Source organism: Euprymna scolopes, chromosome 29 (genome assembly GCF_053919585.1).
Source record: "Euprymna scolopes isolate OS-2025 chromosome 29, ASM5391958v1, whole genome shotgun sequence".
Lineage (NCBI taxonomy): Eukaryota > Metazoa > Mollusca > Cephalopoda > Sepiida > Sepiolidae > Euprymna > Euprymna scolopes.
The window spans coordinates 106,494,484-106,518,355 of NC_136510.1; the positions used below are offsets into that span (position 1 = coordinate 106,494,484).

Here is a 23,872-nt window from a genome sequence, read left to right on the forward strand (position 1 = left end):
CATACTACTACATATTGCAGCAGTAGTAGTAATCGTTCTTCATGTGTTTATGCGTACGTATGTGTCTATAGATCTCCCCCCACCTCTCTCTCTCTCTCTCTCGGTCACTCTCCCTCTTCCCAAAACAGGCATCAGCAGTAACATCATGCTAAATATTTTAGGCACTGTAGGTTGACTTCACTTTGCGGGTGGCTACAGCAAAAAGTGGGATTTCTCTAACATTACTATTATTACGAGAAGGGTTTTGTGCTTGGCATGGATTACGCCGTAGCCACTGTTATGAATCTGACGGTGGCCGGACAAAGACAATCCGTTCAAAACAGCATCCTTGTATTATTCCCAGATATATTTATGAACTTTTGGCTACTTAGTTATCGAAACGAATAGATACGTAATTTAATTGAGATCAGACTAAGTATATTTGCTTGAAATTAATGGATGATTTTTTAATCCATTTTGAATAACATTGACCGAGTTATTAGTTATGCCAGGCACGAGTGGCACTAGTCCCATCTCCGCCCCTGATTATATATATATATATATATATATATATATATATATATATATATATATATATATATATATATATATATACACACACACACACCATATCCATCTTGAGGTCATACTGAATCAGAATATGCTTTGTAAATATGTAGCATAGTATATATGAGCACGTTGGAAAATATTAGTAGCAGCGAAGAATGGCTGGCTTGCGATGAGATTAGCAGCAGCAATAGCCAAAAAAAGCGCATATGCAAATTAGGAAGTTTGTATGAGAAGAAAAGGGGGGGGGGATGCATCATGTGATCAGGAGAAAGTGGACGTCAAAAATAATTTGATGTGTAAAGTCCAAGGCAAGAAATGGCTGGCTACGACCGGCGTGAGTTTGAAAAAGAAAAGTCTATACTGGGCGAGACAGACAATTGCGTTAGACTTGAGTGGTGTGAAGACAGGTGAGTAACAGTAATAAATGCTTTTGTTACAAAAGAAAACATGCTGTCCCAGATTTATTTTTGTTTGTTCTTTTTCGACGATGCCAGACAGAGAAGGGGTCCAAGAGAAGTTTGAACTGTAACGGACACTGAACGTAACAGCAACATTACAAGTATATTTTTGGTTTCTTCCACATTTTAACCAGACACACAGATGTAAATAACGTTATAGTCATCACATCCGATTTATCATTTTTATATGCAGGCACACGTTTGTTGGCTTTAAGAAATTGATTTCCAAACTAACCTATCTCTAACCAGATCTATAACATAGTCTGAAATGCTGAAAAAGTAGGCTACATTGAATCAATCAGATTGATTGCTATTTAGGTTTGATTTTGAAAAAATCCATTAGATAACTTTATATAGTAGATATCAAAATAGAATTGTGATTAAAAAAAAAAAAAATGTTTGCATAAAAGTATAAATTAAACATCTTTTACTTTACAATCAAGAAACGTAATATTTTCATTAATTCAATACGTTCAGCTGTGACGAGAGCATATTCACATAATTCTTCTTCAATTTGAAAAATATATTAAAACTTTGCACAATTGTTACCTATTTTAGTTCTCTTGTTTCAAATATTAAATTTCATTTGCATACCAGAAAATAAAAATTATGCAAGTTTCTTAGAAGACCAGTAGTATATCTGACAATGCTTGGGAGACGCTGTTTAAGAACACTGTGTCTACCACTTGTATAAACTATAGGTTTAGTCATGTAAGAAGAAAAGTATTTTATCTACTGCTATGTTAATCAAATAATTCTAATAAATAGGCTATTATTTATTGAAAATAAAATTGTTTATCTCATAATTAAAATAAGGCAACAATGAAAAATTTTGTATTAATAACAGGTAAACTTATTTTTGTTCTGTAGATCATAATTGTAAAATGATTCCATTATACCAATCCAACCCCCAAGTATATTTTCAAAGAAACCAAAGTACATTTTTTATTGCAAAGAACAGAGCACAAAAATTAAAAACTAGCTAGGTAGAATCAAATATCGATTTATGAGATGCATTGCTATTTGGTTCTAATATGAAAAATCTGACCGACTAAACTTTATATATTAGATATTAAACAGAAATAGAAATAACTCTTAATGCTATTTAAAATGAAGTAAAAAACATATTAGAAGTTACAAAAAGTGTGAAAAGCGATGTGAAGAAACTTGTTTGAATGAGATGAGACAAGGCAATAAAGTGTATTAAAATGAAGCTTTGTAAGAATGAATGCTATATTTAGAAATTGAAGATGAAGGCATTACCAGATTCAAAGTTGTCATGGTAATGGATAGATGAAGTGATATCTGATGAATCAGACAACAAAATAGTCATTAAGCGATATTAGGATAAGATGGTTCGAAATTCAGATTACCATATCAGATATCTAGAAAATAATGAGTACTACTATATCAAAGAAAATCCGCAGAAATAACCAAGACTAATTCCAATACAGGACTGGAAATAATTTATTCTTTCCTGATGAAATAAAAAAAGAAAAAATTAAAAAAAACATCTTTAAACCAATGCAATGATTGGAACATAATCTGATATATAAAATTATCTTGTCATATTTGGCTGTTGTCATTGATTGCTTAAAAGCTGAAAATTATACATCTTATTCTGATTGGCGAGTTTGTATGATCAGTGCAGCATGTTGTTCAGAACAAAAAAATTATTTGGTTTGGATTTTCTTTTTTGGAAGGAGTAAACCTTGAATTCTTTTAGACATCCTGAGGCACAACCTTTGCGAGTTCTATGCAGAAGTTCAACTAACTAATCAATCAGTAGCTAACTTTGTAAACAAGATAATTGCTTTTTTTGTAAAAGCGACTTTAATTATGAAAATTATGAGTTGAGAAATTGATTAGAATAGCATATATCATTTCTGATAGCAAAAGCACACTGGTGACAGAATGATGCTGATGAAAAGGCAAAGATATTGAGATGAAGAACAGGAAAATGAACAGAATAAAAATGGAAAGAAAAAAACAAAAAAACTGATTTGCATGTGTAAATATAATTATGAATGAACAGTCCTGGGAGAATTTATTTTTAGAAGGTAAAAGGTGGAGAAGTCAGAGTCATAAGTCAGCAATTTTTATAAGAATCATTTCATCTCAGAATTCCCACCTTTGAGGTAGAAGAGTTGAGGTTCAGCAATTTTTATCTGAAGTGGGTTTTTATTATTTTTATTTTTTTACTAAAGAAATCACCATACCAAACACAATTCCCCCCCCCACCCACCGGAAACTCCAACTTCATCAGAAAGCATTTTTTTTTCTTATATCTATATTTCCCACCATAAACTAGAGAAAAATGGATCTGTAATTGGATTCTATATCCATTTCACAATTGCAAATCGTAAGGCAATATAAATGTACAATCATATTCCAATTGCCACAATTTCCCCTCCAGTATTTTGAGTTTCCATTTATTTATAACTAGCAGAGGTGCCCGGCGTTACCCGGGTGTTTGGGTGGTGTAGTAAGGAACTCTAAAAAAAAAAAAAAAAAAAAAAAAGTGGTAGCAGCGGGGGTGGAGGGGAAAATCAAAACAACAGTAGGCAGAAGTGTTTTTAAAAAAAAAAAAAAAAAGTGGTAGTACGCAGGCACGCTCGAATCCGTAATGCGAAGAAGAAAGAACAAGGTAAAAAAAAAGTGACGTCTTAGCCGATGTCTCCATGGATTGACTGGAAGTGGAGAGCATTGAAATTAAGCATAGTCAGTCAAAAAGAAGATGAGGACTTGCTAAAATGGCGACGCAAAATCGACCCCCCCCCCCCGTACAAAACAGCCGAGTTTAGGGTGAAGGAATTAATGTTTTGGGCCAATTTTTCGATATTTGTCATCCGAAGGATCGAAGTTTAAAAGGATCATGGTTTCGTCAGGTTCCGTCGCCCCTGTTGTTAGTAGCACTTGTTGTCCATTTCATTATTTTGAGATTCACATTTGAAATCTGGTGTTAATAAGAACACACACACAATAGCAAGCCGCTTGACTTAACGGTTGTAAAATACGCTTACATATATTTTAATTCATACCAATTTCGTGTTTATTATAATATAACTAATTATCTATTGATTATTTTGTACCCAATATATTATAATTGTCATTTGGCATGGCCAGGTCGTAAAATATACTTAAATAAGATATTTCAATTTTTGTAGATTTTGTATTTATTATTATAATAGAACCAAATTCTATTGATTATTATCTTTTACCCAATATACAGTAGGGATTTCAAAAGTAATTAAAAAAAAAAAATAAATTACTTGGATGCCACAACTAGAATTGAAACCAAAACATACAGCTCTACAACATTATTCGTTACTATTTGAGCTAAATCCATACAGATAAAAACTTAAAATAACGTTAAAAGTATAAATGCATATTTGTGCATGCGTACAAGTAACATGTTTAAGTCGATTTACACCTGTCAAATTCCTATATATTTTTTCTTTTAATTTTGACTCTTTTAGCAGTTATTTTTAGCAGCTAAAAATCAAATCGAATTTGTTACACAAGTCCAAATGCCTTATATATCAGGTTTCAAGTTTAGATCAAAAAATTGACAATAGTTTGGTAGAGGTTGTTCCACAGAGACAAGGTCACTTATTTAAGTTTTAAAAAAAATTGACAAATTTATTATTTAATCAAGAATACAAAAAATTTAAAGTTTAAATTTTTTATATTACTTTTTAAATAATTTGTAAGTTTTTTAATTAATACAATTTTAACTCCAAATTTTCATTTGTAATATTGCTCTATCTCATATATTGAGCTTTATCTGATTGGGATTGTCTTATAAATATTGATACTAATATTTATATGGACTTTAGTTTACAATATCATACAATCTGTAATCAGAAAGTATTTCAAAATTTCAGTTATATATATAAAATAAATCGAAGATTAAAAACCTGGTTATTGATATTGAACAGTTAAGATAAATAATCAAAATTTTCCTCTTTGGCTTATCATATCCAAAATTACTACTGATTTACAAAATCGCTTAAACTTATTAGCTGTACCTACCCAAACAAAGTCTATACAAGAATTAGTACAAACGTACCAAAGTTTTTTTAAAAAAACTTCCCATCTGTGGAATACAATACTATGAGACTGCTTCTTAGCTGACTACAACAGGTCAGTTTTTAAATCTAACGTTACCAAATTCTTGTGAAGCTGCTCACTTAAATTCTGACCATCGAACAGTTTTCAATCCTTTCAAGATGTTGCTATTCAATCCCAACTGAAGATCTCATTAACCCTTATCTTCAAATGGCTTTCAGGCCTTGATAAATGGTTATACATTAGTAAAATGGAAGAAAAAAAGGAAACAGTTATAAAAATAGTATATCTTCATCATCTACAAGGTAAAGGTGAATATTTGACAATGGAAATGTATAAACTGCTGACAGCTATTGTACGAGAAATAGATTATATGAACTACTTTCTATCATCGATTTGTGTCACCTCCTCCTCCAGGCTTTTTTTTTTTTTTTTAATCCTTTCAAGGATTGTAGTTTCAGTGAGGAAGAGTAAAGGGAGATAAATCGAAGAGCTTGGTGACAAATTGCATTCATTTAACCTTTATCATTCTGTTTTAATTAATCAAAAACGAAAGATATCAAGATGGCATCGAACGTCTTAAGAGCATTTTAAGACCAAAAACAAAGTAATATGAAAATAGATATTTTTTGATTTATTTTTTAAATTTGTGCATGAAATTATTGCACAACAAACTGAATCAGGAAAATAAGGATGTGATATCTTTCACTGGATTGAGAATTGAAAAACAAATCTGAAGAAATCACATCTTCATAGCAATTTTCTTTTTTTAGATTAACTGATTGACCTATTACGAGAAAAGATAGATACCCTCTAAAAATGTTACTTGCAAAATATGGATTTTATAGTGAAGCAAATGTTGCACAATCTTTAACAGCACTTTTCTGGACATGACATTGCTTAAGTTTAGTGGCAAGTCATAACAAATTGAAAAGTCTCCTGTGGCACAAAAAATATCAGCAACAGTTCAAGACATGTGAAGAACTCTTGCTCAAAGAAAACGCCGGATCAAAACTAAGAAAACAACCAATTGCACAAATCTATTCACATTCATAAGTTTCCAATTTCCTTCCGATTCACATTCGATTTTGTCTAGCTTAATGTTCATGCATACAAATTGCTGACACATACGAAAATCAACCACATTGAATGTGCATAATTTTGACATCTTGTAAATTGCCACTCAGTAAGATATTGCAGGCACTTTGGATTCGGTAAGTGTGAAGTTATCATGCAAGGAGAAATCAAGTGGAAGCAATGCTGGGATAAGCAGAGAAGAAATGGTAATATTAATAGACTAGTTGCCCTTGTTCTTAAGCTAGAGTCTAGTCTACTCTATTTCAGCCATATCTAGGAAGATGAGGTGGGTTCATACCTTGTCCCCAAAACCACGACCACCTCCAAATCTATATGTGGTATTCATAAAAGTCACCTATTTTAAGTACTGATCAGACTTAATGTTGCTTAACATTCAAGAATCACTACTTCAACATGATCCAGCCGTAAATGTTTAGATTAATGATTAAATTAACTGCTATAATAATTGGAATTATATTGGGGAGAGATGAAGTAATTTTCAAAGGGAATTTTCAAAGGGAATTTATTATGAACAACAACAAGTAAAGAGATAACATTTTTGTCTAAATTTCATATTTTTATGAAGTTGGGAGGAGGAGGAGGAGGAGGAATAAATTTTGAAGGATAAAATAAGCAACTTCATTTTTCTGGAATTGCATCACAAAACCTTTTGTGGTAAAATGTCACCCATTACCTCCGTGCTGTCAATGAAAACAAAAATAAAGTTCTAATTTCATTTTGAACATTTACATGTCAGCACCCTGAAAATACCAAAGAAACTTTTCAAAATTATATAAATATGTAAAATGCCCCGAAAGTATTGATTATCCGCTCCTTAATTACATAGCATAGGACAGAACATGCAAACATTTAAAAAAAAAAAAAAAAAAAAAAAAAACTTAGCATTTTGAAAATACATTAAATAATAACTTGTTCTGTCCTAGGCCATGTAATTCAAGAATAATGTATATTTATATTGTAACGTGAACCTCACTCTAAAATAAAATTTTTTCAACAATGTTGTTGCTAAATTTTATTAATAAATAAATAGAATTGTATTTTAACTTAAAAATGTAATATATATATATATATATATAATTGTATTTTAATTTTAAAATGTAAAAAAAATATAGAATTGTATTTTAATTTTAAAATGTCAGAAGTTGTGTTTTAATTTAAAATGTAAAAAAAAAAAAAAAAAAAAAAGAGGGGGGGGCAGTTTATAAAATGATCATTTTATTCATGGAAGAAATTTTGCATGAAATATTTCCAATATTAAACCATAAAAATGTCAATAATTAACTTTCATAAATTATCTTTTTCCGGTTGATGGCATCAAAGAAACTGAACCCCACGAAACAGAGTTCTATACTTTGATGAATAGCATATCGACAGAAATATTTGAAATCATTAACAAACGATAACAACTGTTATAAGAGCTTTGAATGCGGCATACATCAAACCCACAAATATTGTCTATAACCGACACCAACTTATAACTATGAAACAGCAACCAACACAGACATTTTCATGTTACAGAAATCTTGCTAAATCATGCAATTTTCAGATTTCTGAAATTACTGTTAGAAATCAGAAATAACACAAGAAAAGCCACATGACTTGTGAATATACTGAGCTGATATCATTACTGCATTATTTTTTATTGCATTTTGGCTCTTTTGCTGGTTCTTTGGGGTACATGGTAAAACTATAGTCTTCGGGGTACATGGTAAATTGTACGAGTTTACTCGCTTACCATTCGATGTTAAAAATGGAATAATTGCATTCTAAAGAACTATTGTTATTTCACCTCAAACAAGGCACAGTGCCACTTGACCATAAGAGGCTACTATTTGTGATCAATTTGACGAGAATACTATGTAGGGAGTTGAGCAGAGAGTTGTCTGTTCACACTACACTTTAACTTCTGCATGTCAGTACAGTCAGAGAAGCAGGAAACCAAAAGAAAGAAAATACCAAAGTCTAGCAGTGCGGAGAAAGAAATTATTAGAGCGGAAAGTTTTCCAGCATCTAAGTATTTCTATTGATAACATTGTCGAGCAGGAGAAATTATCATATGCGTTTGTCTATGTAGATGATATCACCCGTGGAAACCCCAGAAAAGCAAAATTCTTTTAAGATAGTTGAACAGCACAACATCACACTTAATAACAGCATCATTTCATCCTCATTCATAATTTTACTAGGGTACACTATCCAAAACAATCAAATATCGTCCAACTACAATCGGCTCAGACATTTACTAGAGATGCCACCTTCTCTAAATCTGAAATAAGAGACGAATTATTGGAATGCTCTCTTATTGCAAGAAATATTTATCCAGAACTTTTCAGATAAAATATGAGTACTAAACTTCGGTATCTGACTCCTTTCACAAGCTAATAAAACAATTTGAAAGATGTTACCTTGGTAACTATTGACCCAGAAAAAGAATTTGTAGTAGAAACAGATGCTAGCAACAAATGTAAAATGGCTACCCTAAACCAACAAAACAACCCTGTTGTGTTCTATTCTAGAAACAGAGTTGCAGTGAAATTAAGGATCATGCAGTTGTAAAAAAGATGCAGCTGCCATTGTTGACGCTCTAAGAAAGAGGAGTAATTCCATACTTGGCAACAACTTTACTGTAATTATAAATGAAAAGCATATTCGCCTCTTGTTTGATAACACCAATCAAAAATGACAATATATGACATGGGCACATTTGAATCGTCACCATTTTTAAAGTTTAGCATCGTGTACGGTCCTGGCAAAGGAAAATAACTATTGTTGATAGTTTTTTCCAAAATATCTGCACGCAATCTTTACGAAATCATTGCAACGTTCACTGTAAATTATACCACCCTGGTATTACTTGACTAAAGAAACTCCTTTTTCATGCAACCAAATAAAAAGCATAAAAATTTTGTGCTCATATTGCCCACATCTAAAACCCAAATTCATAATCGTTAACAGAACATAAAAACAATACTTTTACAGAGTTTTTTTTATTTATTTATCGAATTCAACTCAAACAAGACACAATGCCATTAAGACATAAGACGTTACTGTGAATTATAAGCATCCTAAGTGGGGAGTTGTGTAGCAAGATGCTTGTTCGCATTATATTTAAGCTTCTACATGTTGGTACAGTAAAAAAAAAAAAACAGATTAGATATAGATGTCAACGGAATCCTACCCATGTCTATACATAGTAACAAATACGATAATCCATGGATATTCTTGTTTTCCCTTTGTATCCACATGTTTATGGCCAACAAGTAAAAACTGTCATCGAATATCTGACCCAACTATTTACGATAGTTCACATACCAAATATGATCTGCCCAGATAGAGCAACTGACTTTCTCTCAGAAGAAACTACTGGCTACCTACATGGAAAAGGTATTGCGACTTCAAAAACAAGTAGATGCTACCATGAAAATAATGGAGAAATTAAACGGCACACTATGGAAGGCTGTACAAGTTCGCATTAACTTTCAATACGAGTCCATCCTGTTGTGAAAATTGTACTTGATTGTTGCTCTACACAACTACGAATGTAACTCATAATAAACTACTTAAGCACAGCTGTGAATCAACTTCTGCCACTTCATTTCCTCTACAGACAAAACCAGGCGAAGTATACATCAGAAATCATACCAGGTCAAGTAAGTATGACCCTTCGGTTGCACATGGTATCATGCTGAAAATTAATCATCACTATGCCTATGTAAGTTTACCTTCTAGCATCACGATTACTGTTAAATATTGCAAGTTGAAATCTTGCTGAATCAGCATTTTTTTTAAATCCATACATTTTAATTTGCTGGCAATTATTGAAATTTGGTACTCATAGATTTTTAGTGAAGGAATCCAAATCTGACTTTAAAATAGCTTAGAAAATAATCCAAACATAATTTGTGGGGAAGGGGTACATCTGTCAATTTTTTTTTATTAAATTGGTATGGAGTTACATTTGAATAACCTGTCACACATTTACATTGTATCTATGCATGCGGTATTCTTCTTTGAAGCAACATCTATATATAGAAAAGGCAAAATGTGTGTTAGTATGTTAGTGTGTGTGTGTGTGTGTGTGTTTATATGTCTTGCAAAAGCTTTCCACATAGATGACGGATTTTCACCAGATAGGTATCGTTTTGAAGCTCAAACCTTTGGGCGACAAATATCGAAAAATTGGCTAAAAACATTAATTCCTCCACCCTCAACGGGACACTTTTTTTTTTCAGGGAGGGGTAGCAAAAAATCATTCCTTCATGACAATCTAGGCAAATACACATGCGCAAAAGAAGTCGGTCCTTGAATTAGTTTAAATATTATAAAAAGCGATCCAGATTCGCTCACGCGGTCATGGCACAATGGTTAAAGTGTCAGCGTTATCTTTAGATTGCAGATTCGATCCGACATATCAGATAAATTATTTTTTCGATTTTTAAAGTTTTTATATTGAAACAGGGTTGCCATTTTTCGCGTTCGCTGTTTTTTGTTTGTCCATTTTTTTAAGTTTTAACAGCGCTCGTTTTGGATCACGTTCGTTTTTTTTTTGGGTTTTTTTTTCCCATCACGTTCGTGTTTTTTTTTTTTTTTTCCGATTTTAACATCGTTCATTTGCATCACGTTCGTTTTTTTTGCTGGTTTTTTTCCCGATTTTTAGAAGTTTTTTTATTTCGCTTATTCTTTATGTCTCCTTTTGTTTTGATTGACCCCCCCCCCCAACACACACACCTCTAAACACCCGGGCAACGCTGGGTACCCCCACTAGTTTATAATATAAATCTCATCCGTGTTTAAATGTATGTATGCCTAAAACTTTCGACTGAGGCAACAGATTTTCACAAGATCGGTATCGTTTTGAAGCTCAACCCTTCAGATGATATATCGAAAAATTAATTCTTTCACTCTCAACTGAGCACTTTTCCACAAGGAGGGGGGTCGCTTTTATTCGCCGATATTTTCGAAAGTCATCCTCTCTTTTTGAATGATTAGCCTTAATTTAAACCTTTGCCACTTCCGGTTTGGCAATGGATGCAACGGCAAAGACGGCACTTTTTTTTTTTTTTCCCCCTCCAAATTCTTTTCCTCCTTCACGGTACGGGTTTGAACCTGCCTGCCTAGTACCACTTTTTTTTTTTTTTTTTTTTTTTACTCAACACCTCCAAACATCCGGGCAATGCCGGGATCCCAGACTAGTTTTGAAATAATCACTAAAAAAAAAAAAAAAAAAAAAAAAAAAAAAAAAAAAGTTTAAGACAGGAATGCAAATAGCCAAAAGGAAAAAAACAAAGCAAAAAACCTAAATGAAGATGAATTTCTGAAAATGTGTGTGTGTACAGGATAGTGGAGAAGGTAAGTAAACACAACCTGGATGATGTGCCAGTGATAAATATTAAAAACACATTTAAAGTGATTTAGAAAAATGTTTACTGAAATACTAATCTTGGTAAACAAGAAAGTCAGAATTGAAAGACACCTGAGACAGGAAGTACAAAATTAGGATTCTAGATTTTCATGGAAAAATTATTGCAAGAGGAAAAAAAGAAAGCAAGATGGAGAGAAGAGAAAGAGAAAAAAACAAGGAAAAGAAAGACAAAGAAAAATAAAAGAAGAAAGACAAAAAAGAAATAAAATCCAGACAAAAAGGAACTAAGGCTGTAGTGCTTTGGCAAAATCAGTTATTTTATTAAATAAATAGAAAACACTTTTTTCTGGATTAACTATTAGTTTGAGAAGAATATTCTTGCCGAATTTTTAATTTTCATTTCAAATGATGCATTTGCAATAAGTTTGTTATAATATCTTTACTTTAGATCATTTTAACGAGCGTTTTTCACTTTATCTAATCGTTTAATTTACAATCATTTTAAAACAATTGTCTTTTCAAAACGTTGAATACAAGACGGAAAAAAAGCAAATTCAGTTGAAAAACTGCTGAAACAGCTTGCGATATCTACTAAGCATTTGGCCCAGAAACCACTATTGAACGCAAAGCACAATGGTTGTTTAAGAAATTTTGTGGCAGTGATGAGTCTTGAAGATGATGAGCGTAGTGGTCAACCATCGGATGTTGACAACAATAAATTAAGAGCCTTAGTCAAAGCCAAGCCATGCACAACTGTTCGAGAACTTGCTTCTTTGGAAAAAAAAAAAAAAAGTTGATAAATAGATGCCTCATGAATTGAACGACAAAAAAACAAAAACAAACAAAAAACGCTGTTATGAAGTGTCATCTTCCCTTCTTTTACGCAACAAGAAAAGGCCTGTTTCTCAACCAGATTCTGACTTTTGATGAAAAGTGGGTTGTTTATGACAACTGTCGACACACAACTTAATGGTTAGACGCTGACATAGCTCCATGACTCTTCCCCGAAGCCAGAGTTGCACCAAAAGAAGGTCATGCTGGCTGCTTCGTGGTCTGCGACTAGTCTAATCAGTTTTTGAATGCAGGCAAACCCATTTCGGCGGGAAGTACTGTCAACAAGTGGATGAAATGCATCAGAAACTTTAACAAACACACACAACATTAGTCAACAGAAAAAAACCCAATTCTCTGCCATGACAATGCCTGACCGCACGTTGCTAAACCGACTCTACAGAAGTTGAATGAATTGCGCTATGAAACTGCCTCATCTGACATACTCTCTAGACCTCTCACCTTCTAAATACCACATTTTGTAGCATCTTGACAATTTTCTGCATGAGAAATGCTTAAAAAATTTAAGCAATATCAGAAATGCCTTCAGCAACTTCATCCCCACCAGAACGCAAGACTTTTATGTTATTGGCATAAATACACGTTTTGCGTTGGCAAAAGTGTGTTTATTCTGATGGTGGTTATTTCAATCAATAAATTTTTGTTTGAGCAGAGATATGTTTATCTGAATTGAAAAGTTAAAAACCACAAGAATTTTTTTGTCAACCTGATAAAAAGCAAAGAACTTGCATGTCTGCTAAGAGAACTAAAATGAGATTGAAATCAGAGTTCCAAAATTAACTTTTTATCTCACTTTTTTTTTAAGTTTTTTTTTTTTTCACAGAGTTTGGCAACACATACTTCTTCAAACAATTCTCTTGCCCCCCCCCTCCTTTTTTTTTTTCATAGAGTTTTTCAAGGTGGTTGATGGGAGTGATAGATCCCCATAATGAGTGTTTATTTGGGGATTTCCTTCTCCTTGCCATTCCAAGATTTAAGTCTACTAGTTAATTCACAGCTAAATGGAAAACAGATGGCCCCACATCTTTCCCAAAGGATTATTTTTGAAAAAGTTACAAAGTAGCACAACAGAATTCTAACAAGACACGTAGAGTTCACAACCACCACGTTCTTTCAGAGTCAAAAAAAAAAGCATCAGAAAAAATGACATTCAATGAATAATAACATTCTCAAAAGTTGAACATTTTTAAATATAAAATAATTCCAGAAAACGCACCCTCCCCGCCTTTAATTATCATAGTAATTAAAGAAATGACAATTGCAAAACACGCCATTAGAAAACTGAAAAGGATGAAAGAAAGAAAAAGATATAAAATGACAGTTCTTTTGCACAACCAACAAAACTTATTGTCAAAACATTTATACTTTTTCATCATAAAGTTTTTTTTTTTTTTTCTTAATTAATATTTAATCTTCATTAATAAAAGTAAAGAGAATTTCCTTTTCGCAATGATTATCTTCCAAATAAGGATTTCCAGTCTACTTACTTGGGTTGGGTGTGTGTAGATGAATAGGAAAGCAAAGTTTTCTTAATTCATTTCCTCTTTAGATTAATTTTTATCCTTTTTTATTTTTTATTTTTTTTTTATTTTGCGAAGAAATTCCATATTTCATGAAAAAATTACAATCTACTAGTGTATATACCCAACTTCAAAATGATTATGCCTCGCCAGTGTTTGCACTTGTTATTTCTTTAGATATACCACTAAAATATTCATATAATCATAGAATTTTTATACTATATCACTGCTCATCAAGGCAGTGAAAGACCAATTTAGGATGAGGGTTAATTAGATTCTCAGTAGGCAATAACCACCAAGATGAATAGAAACCATGCTAGGAGGAGTGGAGAATGACTAATTTTATTTCGGAGTCCCTTTCTTAGATTAGTTGCCATATCAAATTTTCAGTTTAGTCTACCCTACTAGTTTACTCAGAGCTCATGAGAAGAGACATGAATTTATATATTTGCTAAGTAACCTTATTGCACCTTCCATTTTCAATGTTACAGGATCTGGTATTTACAAATGGTCACCAATCTACATACCGACCAGATCAATGCTGCTCAGTTTTGGAGAAACAATGGTTTAACATGATATAGACAGTTTTTGAATAGGAGAATTTTGTTTTTCATTTCTTTGAGGGATATGGTATTGTTTCGGTGGCACTCCTCCAAATAGTAAAGTTTGGAAATAAAATGTGTCTATAGTACTGTGTTGCCTAAAATATATATTCCAAAATTCATAACGATCCGTTCATTAGTTTATAGAGATTATCTTGTACATTACACACACACCTTACCTTATATATAGGGAGAAATGGTCCTGGCTCCATTAAAGCTATCAGAAATCAATATCCAAAACTGAGATGAAAAAAGGAATTTCTAAAAATATAGCAGTATTTATTCTTCTCTTCTGAATAAATGGGATATCAGTATTATAATCATGTGTGCCAATTAATTGTAATTAACAATGACTTGACGTGTTTCATCCAGCCAAAATATCTTGTCACAAAATCTTCAGACAATCATCATTAGCATCAAAAGAACCTCAAAGAAGAGCCATTATAGCACACTATAAACATAACCTTTAATAAGAGTTTTTCGATTATCATGAGAAAAAAAAATATTCCACTGTAACAATTCGACTATTATTAAAGAGTGTCAGGACTTTACTGCTAGCTAAGCCAAATCTAAACAACATTGCATACAAATATATAAAATCAATACTGAAGCTGCATCAAGTGGGTGAGTTTTATTACTCGTTCTACCAAAATATGTAACCTGTTTTGCCTCCTAATCGACAATCAAAGCATTAACTTGGTATTTAGAATGGAACTTTAGAATTCTTAGTTGGTTTTATTTGAAACGAACACATATTTCCCAACAGTTGTCTTGGCATTAACTTACATTTCAGATGAAGGATTCTATATTCACAAAATGTAAAAACATGCCCCCACCCGCCTCCGGTAAACAAGCAGTTTTAATTTAGTCTTGTTTATGCGTTTGTTGAGACACGTAAAATAAAAAAATAAAATTAAATTAAATTTTAAAAAAAAAAAAAAAGGAAAAACCGTAAAGGCATTAAATGATTGTTTTATTCACTGACTTAAAAATCATCTGTAAATAAAATACTAAACTAGAATGTAAAAGCTGAACAAATATTACGTTCCTGATTTTTTTTTTTTTTTTTTGAAAGATTATTTGGATTCTTCAGACTATTGTTTTCATCTTGAATGTCATTTTCACACCGTTTCAGTTGATGCAACCTCCGACTTTCAGGTGTATCTTACCAAACTCCGGAATCTTCATGGAATTTCAAACAGAATCCTTTATAGGGATGGCATGCTCTCATCCTGTCATCCATGACTGTGTAGAAATTCTAATTTGCAATTGTATTTTAAATATCGCCCGCACTGAGGACTGAACTTTCAACCTCCAGAAGAGTGCAAATTTACAACTGAATTTTACCAAGTAAAGACCTGTGACAAGCGGATAAAATACTTGGTAAAATTCCAGAGTTCGACAAGATACACCTGAAAGTCAAAAGTTACATTGAACGAAACATTGTGAAAATAACACTCAAAATGAGAACAGTATCCCAAAAAATTCAAATACGAAAACATAAATAGAATAGAAAAAAAAAAAAAAAATACCAACTCTTGCAAAAATTAATATATTAATATATCAACAAAATTGCAATGGAATTTTGTTGCATAACATCTTTTTTTCTCTTCATGGTGTATGTCAGATAGAGATAAGTTAAAAGGCCAAAAGTCCAATCTCTAGACAAATTAGTAATAATTAGCTATATAGTCTCTTTACATGATAAATAATGAACCACTCCCCCATGAGTTCCTTTAACCAAAATGTCAGTTCTAACATAAATGCTGTTAACTTAATTGTTTTATTTTTTGTCAAGTTAAATCAGCTGATTAAAATATTACAAACGTATATACATATACACACACACACACACACACACACACACACACACACACACACACACACACACAATATTCCTTTGTGTGACACCAAGGGAGATAATTCAGTATATATATTCAAGTGAATGTTGGCATCAGCAGAAGATAACTGGAGTATTAGTACCGTTTGTAATATGAACAAAAACTTTTCAAATGAATTCTTATATATAAAACAAAATGAGATTTTCATTTATTTTATTATCTGGTATAGCTACATTAAAATCAGGTCTTCTTAATTTTCCTAAACTTTAGTGTTGTAGAACAATTTTTTTTATTTTTGATTCCACTAAACAATTTCATTGTTTTGTCCCGATCAATACTTTATTTTAAACAATTTTTTTTTATTGCATCTTATAAAAAGATAGGTGAAACAGTTTTCACGCTCCCATTAACACATACTATGCTTGCCACTCATTACACTGGAAGATTTTATTTCGTAAGATACTTATTCTTTTGCTTGAAAACAAAGTCTGTGAAAGCTGATTTATGTTTTACTGTTATATTAGGTCACCTAGTATTACTTGGTTGTAGAATACGTTTTAATATATTTTAATTTATGCAAATTTCATAGAGCCAATTCTTCATTGATTATTATATTGTACCCAATATCTAGTAGTGATTTCAAAAGTTAAAAAATAAATAAAAGACATAGGTACCATCAGCTAGAATCACAACCAAAACATAGCTCCCCAGCATTATTCATTACCATCTGAGCCAAGTTCATATGCATATCAAAACTGAATATAACGTTAAACGTATAAATGTATATTTGCATGTGTAGTGTAAGTGGTTACATCTGCCAAATTCCAATTTTAACCTGTTAGGTATTTTTACTAGCTAAAAACTAAAATCGAATTTGTCCCACAGGTTCAAATCCCCTATATATGAACTTTCAAGTTTGTATGTAAACAAATTAACAGTTTGGTAGAGATTGTTCCTCACACAAACAGACAAGGTCTCTTATGTATATAAGACAATGGCCTACAAAAAATGCAATCATTTGACTTGCCTCATGCTACTTTGCTATTTTGCGTCTTGGAGGAGATGCACTTTGAAAAATAATTTTAAAAATGGAGACAAACACACACACACACACTGATTGAAACTGCTATCTTCAGACAATGTTCACCTGGAACCGTATAGATTCAATGTCTCTATCCACTGTACCAAGCACCCTGAAGGGCAATCAAAGTTGGATTTTTTTGTTTTATAAATCCACATTTATTCCTTATCTGATCTTCCATTGTCGAGTCCATACTGAATGGTTATATATATTATTTAATTGGAATTCTTATTGAGATGAGTAATTTGTATTATTTATCGATTTATTTATTGCGACTATTATGCTCATCTTTTAGTTGTTTCACGACAATGAAGGATCAGATAACAAATAAACATGGATTTATAAAACCAACAAATCCAACCTTGATCGCACCTTCAGGGCCCGTGGCGCAGTGGATAGAAACGTTGAATCTCCACCTGACAAAGGCCACAGAAATATTTGACCGAAACATCGTGAAACAACTAAAAGATGAGGATAATAGTCCGCAGATAAATACAAAATACTTATTTCAATAAGAATTCCAATTAAATAAGGTATTCGGATTTCATTTTTTTTTTTAAATCAGGTTCTTCAGATTTCTTTGTTGTAAAAATGAAAATAATGCAAATACTAATACAAAACATTCAAATTTAGAATTTTATAAAATATGAATTTGGTGTGCTGAAAATTATTGGTGTCTGTTCGTGGGCTTGACAACCATAAACATACAACTTATCTTAAAAATATATAAGTATAAAAAAAAAAAAAAAGTTTAGAGATCAGGAGTAGGGGATAAGTTTTCAATTCCACATTTCCTCAGGCAACATCAGTCAGGGATCCTGCTCATTAATTATAAAATTTGTAAATTTGAAAAAAAATCCCAGAACAAACAATAGTTTTGTCTCATAACTTTAACAAAGGATATTTTTGTGTTAGGTGAGTAAATTCTCTATTTAAACATTTATAATTTGTGGTGGGAAAATGTCTTTGTTGCCAAGCAATTGAACATCAGCAGCAGTTAACTTGAAGTATCAGTATTGCTTGCAAACAAGACGACTATTATTTTTCAAATAATTTTGACTATAGAAGTAGTAAGTTGGAAAGTTAAAAAAAAAAAATAAAAAGATGCCATCAATTGCACATCACCGTAATAAACACCCCCACTCAATCTTAAGAGACAATGGATATACCTGTAAGGAAGTCTGTGTGAAAAGGCTATAATGAAGCAAGAGTTGTACAGTCCCAACTGTCCCTCTTGAGAACTAGTATTGCTCGAGTCCAGTAACAATGTCAAGTCCAGCTAAGACAACTGGAAACAATGTCGCGATAAGCAGAAAAAGACTAACGACATCTTGGAGTAGCTTTTATGACCAATGCTTGGAAGTCTAGTTTACCAGACTATTTAATTGATGGCTAGAGAGAGGATATATGGGTTCATACCTTTTCTAAAGGTTAATAATGGAAGCGATTTAGTAGAATCAATAGAAGGAAATTTTATTCTTTCAAGACAATGCATGGACGCATGGTAGAAATGGCCATGAATAAAATATTAGAAATAAATTGAGAAATTATGTTGCATCTACCGTATTCAGCAGATTTATCATCAACAGATTATTATTTGTCTCTTAATTTAGATAATTCTTTTGAAGACTTTAAGACTTTTGAGATTTAAAAATGAAACGGACTTAAAAGTAAAAATATCCAAATTTTTTTTTTCAAAATAGACACTCCCCTACTCGCCATATACACTATTACTTTCTTGCAACCTTGCTGAAAAAAAAAAAAAAAAAAAAATTTCTTACCAAAAATCAGCAAATATTTTTGAGACATCTGATGCATAAATAGGAAATAGGGTTATAAAGAAATTAAAAGTAGGAAATAAGCTGATTAGAAAACTACTCGATATATTTAAGTTAGTTTTGGGAATAGGAAACCGGAAGAAGAAATCGTTCTTGATAAGAAAAAAAAAAAGGGAAATATTTATCCAACTACATGATTAACATGTCAGTAGTGCAATAATATATATATATATATATATGTATATATATATCATACATATACAAGAACATCAGTTTCATGATGGGAAAACTTTTGCAAACAGTTTTTGCACCATTTTCATGTAACTTTATGAATCTTAAAATCGAGATATAATGCTATTAAACTTTATATCTAGAATCCTTATTACATAGTTTGAATCCCAGTAAGCAGTCTTTAGAAATTGAAGTTTGGAGAATCTTATTTAATATATGGATCAAATTTGAAATATAATTTTCAAAGAGGAGGTTGTACTAATTATACCCTCTTAAATAGTCCAGAGAAATTGAAATTTAGGGAACATTAACTGATATCTCATACCTATTAATATTTCACAAACATAGATAGTATCTGAATTTTCATAAAGAACTTCCACTTCATAAAGTTAGATACGCATAACATTCTATCCTAAACTAATAAGCTGAGCATGAGGGGTTCCCTTCCACGAGTGAAAAATTTACTTTCACCATGACTAATGTTTGTGCAGGGGAACCAATAAACCTATTATGAATTTTGGAACAAAGCCAGTAGGTGGAAGGGTGGGTAAAATGAGCTATATTTAGTTTGATTTAATTTTATACAAAAGGTTAGCCCCCCTTTGCTTAAAACCAAATTAAACTAAATATAGCCCATGTTACTTACCCTTTCACCTGCTGACTGTGTTACAAAATTCATAAATCGTTTAGAGCTGAATTTTATATATACAAATATATAAGCACATAACTTTATGATATATAGATATCATTCATAAGAATTCACATATATAAGTTGATTCTTGCTCTCCTGTAGATGTTCAAACCTCCCTCCCTCATAAAATCATTTCCAATCGTAACGGTAAGTGAGAAAGCAAATCCGACAATCACCTCAGACTTAGCTATTTGCTTGAAATTAATTTGAAAAAATAAAATTAATTAAAAAAAAGAAAATACCACTTTCTATTATAAAGTCGAAGGTGGATGTTTTTTTTTCTTTAGGTCATCAGAAATGATAATTTATGATATGTAGAATGGAGCAATTCTATAATTTTACATGAATATTATAGTAATATATATATATATATATACATACATACATACATACATACAGTAAAAAAAAAAAAATAGCGAATGTGAAGCCAAGCCTATTTTTCCCATCATTTTTGACAGCGTGTGTACATTAGTTTAAAATAAAATTGTAATGTGTATGTTTTAAACATGATTGTGTGGGAATTTGCAATTCTCATAAACATATTTCTGAACGAAAGGTCAACATTGCTGACCCCATTTTTTTTTTTTTTTTTGTTGCTATAAACAATTGAAAAGCATGCAATAAAAATTCAGACATTCATAATCAAGTAACGTTAAACAATGTCAAATAAAAAAGTTGATTTTGTCAAAATGTTTGCAGCTGTCAAAAATATTTCAAGTAAAAACTTCCCTTTGAAATAATGTGAGTGAATTCAGTTGATGGGGGGGGGGAATATTAGAAGTAAACAAGTATAAGGTGAAAAAAAAAAATGGATTATTTTTATTGCATCTAATTTCATTGGTTTGTATTTGACATAAAGCGAACAGGGAGAGTACAGTTCGATTTCCCTAGTCTAAGAGAGAACCCCCCCCCGCCCCGCCCAATCACTTTACCTGTAAATCTGAATAAAATTTTGCTAATGTACTCTGTAACTTGTCTGTTCACATCCTGTTTGAAAGGTCAAACTCAGTTTTATTTTTTGTTTGTGTCTGTCTGATACGGGATAGATGGATTTTTACATTAAACAAATAAAGCCAGTTTAAAAGGAACTTATATGATATTGAACAACTCCGTTTTATAATAATCTCATGTGTTCAGTAATTAATAATAGTATTATTATCAGTAGAATAATGGTAAACAGCTGTTGTGAGAAACCAAAGTAAATTGAAATATTAAAAGAGTCAGAGAATGCTGGAAATCTGGTGAAACACGTGCTGTTACTCAGACTCCAGGGACACCACTTTATTGCCAATGACTCATGTGACTACTAGTGAATAAATAGCAATAATTGACACTCTTTCCTTTAAAATATAGTTGTTGAGTTTTGAAAACATTTTTGGCTAACATGTGGTGGTGGGTGTATTTCGTAGCATGCCAGTTACAGTTCCTGCCTTGACAATCAGTCCGCCAGAAACTCTGGCCATTTTGGTGGCTTTTTAGCTATCAAACTGAGACAAATGTTCCGTGTAACCCTAGGAAGTCCACCTTCCCAGGCCTTGTTTTCTAGTGTTCATACTGAGCAAATTTATCATTTGTTGTCTGAGGTGTCCTCACCAAGGAATGCCAATGGAGCTACTCTTGACTTATTTCTGAAGGGTCAAAGTGCTCGTACTTTACGGGTTCTGGTTCATTCATCCCACCTTGTGTCACATCCCCTCAGGGCGTGAGAAAGGCAAATATTATGTGAAAGGATGCTGAATTCACCTTACAAAAACTAACATGAGCAAATTCATTAAAAAATTTTTTTTTTATTTTCTTATTTTATTCTAGCTGGGGATGGGGCATGATATTGGATGCCAAGACATTCGCCCATTATCTCATACATTTGAACCAAAACTTTGAAATACATGTGACTGGAAACTTCTTGGGAATTTTATATTCTTAGAAACTTCCTTCTTGAAAGAGCAAACTGGCTCAACTCGCACTGATAGAATGCCACACACACACACACACACACACACAAAGGGGGGGGGGAGTAAGACAACAATCCTTCGTTTTTATTGTATTTTTCATACTTTACTGTTATTTTATTATTGAACTTGGAATAGCGATATTTTAGAATTTTTGAGATGAAGATCAATAATTTAAATCATTCAGACTACAGTTCTCATCTTTGACGGCATTTTCACAACTGGAATTCTTTCTACACAGTCACAGCTGCTGGAATAAGAGAAAGTTATCCATGGATTAAATAAAAAGATCAGTACAAGATTCTTTACAGGTTTCTGAGTTCAACAAGATGCACCTGAAGATTGAAGGCTGCATCAGTGAAAATGTTATAAGAATTATCTCCAAGAGAAGAACAGTAGTTTGAATAATCTAAAACTCTGTTTAAAGCAAATTATTCTCAATTTTCAAAATTGTACAAAAAAAAAAAAATAAATAAAAAGCTCTGTCCTATGGTGCTATGTCTACGGGAGGGGGGGGGGCTCGTTAGTAAAAATAAAAGATAAAACTGTTATTCCATCTGTCAAATGCTGAATGATTCTTCTGTCTGTGGACGACATGGGAATTGTTTTTATTGGACGAGAAAATGAGGCAAATGAAAGAATAAAAGGAGTTTGGAATGTTAATGGTTTCAGCTGCACTTATTATCTAAAACGAACACGACAGGTGCTTTTACACAAGAAATTATAAGAAACAATATGCGTTTGTTGCTTTTGAGACAAACGAGATGAAAAAGAACTCACCTGGTCGAGCCCATGGTGGATTTTTTGTCGTTCCAAAATGAGACATTGTTCAAAAAACTATAAAAAGAAAGAAAAAAAAGAAAAAAAAATTAAGATAATCTCAAATAAAATAAAGAAATTGATTAATGGTACATAAATAATAATAATCAAAAACATGTTTAATTATCACACAACCTGACTTATAAGAATGGGGTTTCTATCATATCTAACGCTGTAAATAAATATACAAAGTAGGTGAAAAAATTGGCTAACGAAGAATTAGACCTCTTCGGATATTTCCTTTTTAAAATTACTTTTGCAACAAAACCTAAAATCACAATAAATCTATAAAACTCAAATATTCTGTAGAAAATAAAATATAAAAATACTGACTTTACTAAACAATTGCTCTTATTGATAGTTTAAAAAAATAAATAAATAAATAAAAAAATGCAACATTTGTTCTCATTTTTAAATTTCTTTTCGGTTCAGCTCGCCTATTTATAATCTTATTCAATTAATTATTGTATGCATGTGCAAATAAAAAAAAAAGACTTGAGTATTTATGGGATTTAAATATCAATATTTTATCAGATGTCTACTTTTATTGCCAGACTTGTTTAAAAAAATTAGTCATTAAATTATCTTTCCAAAAATGTTAATATTTTCTATAAAAAAAAAAAATATTCCGCGTTTCATCCACTCTAGGTCTCTTCAGGCTTATGCGCATAAGCCTGAAGAGTCCTAGAGTGGATGAAACCCGGAATATTCAGTGTAGCTTAATCGCCATATATATTTTATAAATTACTATATATATATATATATATATATATATATATATATATAAATGGTTGTATAATTTGGTTTCCTGAATTGTACTTCCCTTTCTCCCCCTCTCACTGCCTATTCCTTTCTTTGTCACACCTTTACCCCTGATCCAACCTACCCGCCCTCATGAACTAACACCCTCCCCACTTTCCAGGGCTTAAGTCACATCCAGATATTTTTTTTTATATGCAAAATGAATGAA

At 31.9% G+C, this 23,872-nt stretch overlaps 1 protein-coding gene across 2 annotated transcripts in view; it reads right to left on the reverse strand.

The window, feature by feature from the left end:
* Positions 1–23,872, reverse strand: part of LOC145252803 (cell division cycle and apoptosis regulator protein 1-like) — a 263,934-nt gene that overhangs the window by 122,207 nt on the left and 117,855 nt on the right. For both annotated transcript variants that reach the window (XM_080112760.1, XM_080112759.1), the window contains exon 2: positions 22,864–22,920. In XM_080112760.1, the coding sequence (XP_079968886.1) occupies positions 22,864–22,909 (46 nt within the window). In that variant the 5' untranslated portion in view covers positions 22,910–22,920. The remainder of the gene's footprint in view (positions 1–22,863; positions 22,921–23,872) is intronic.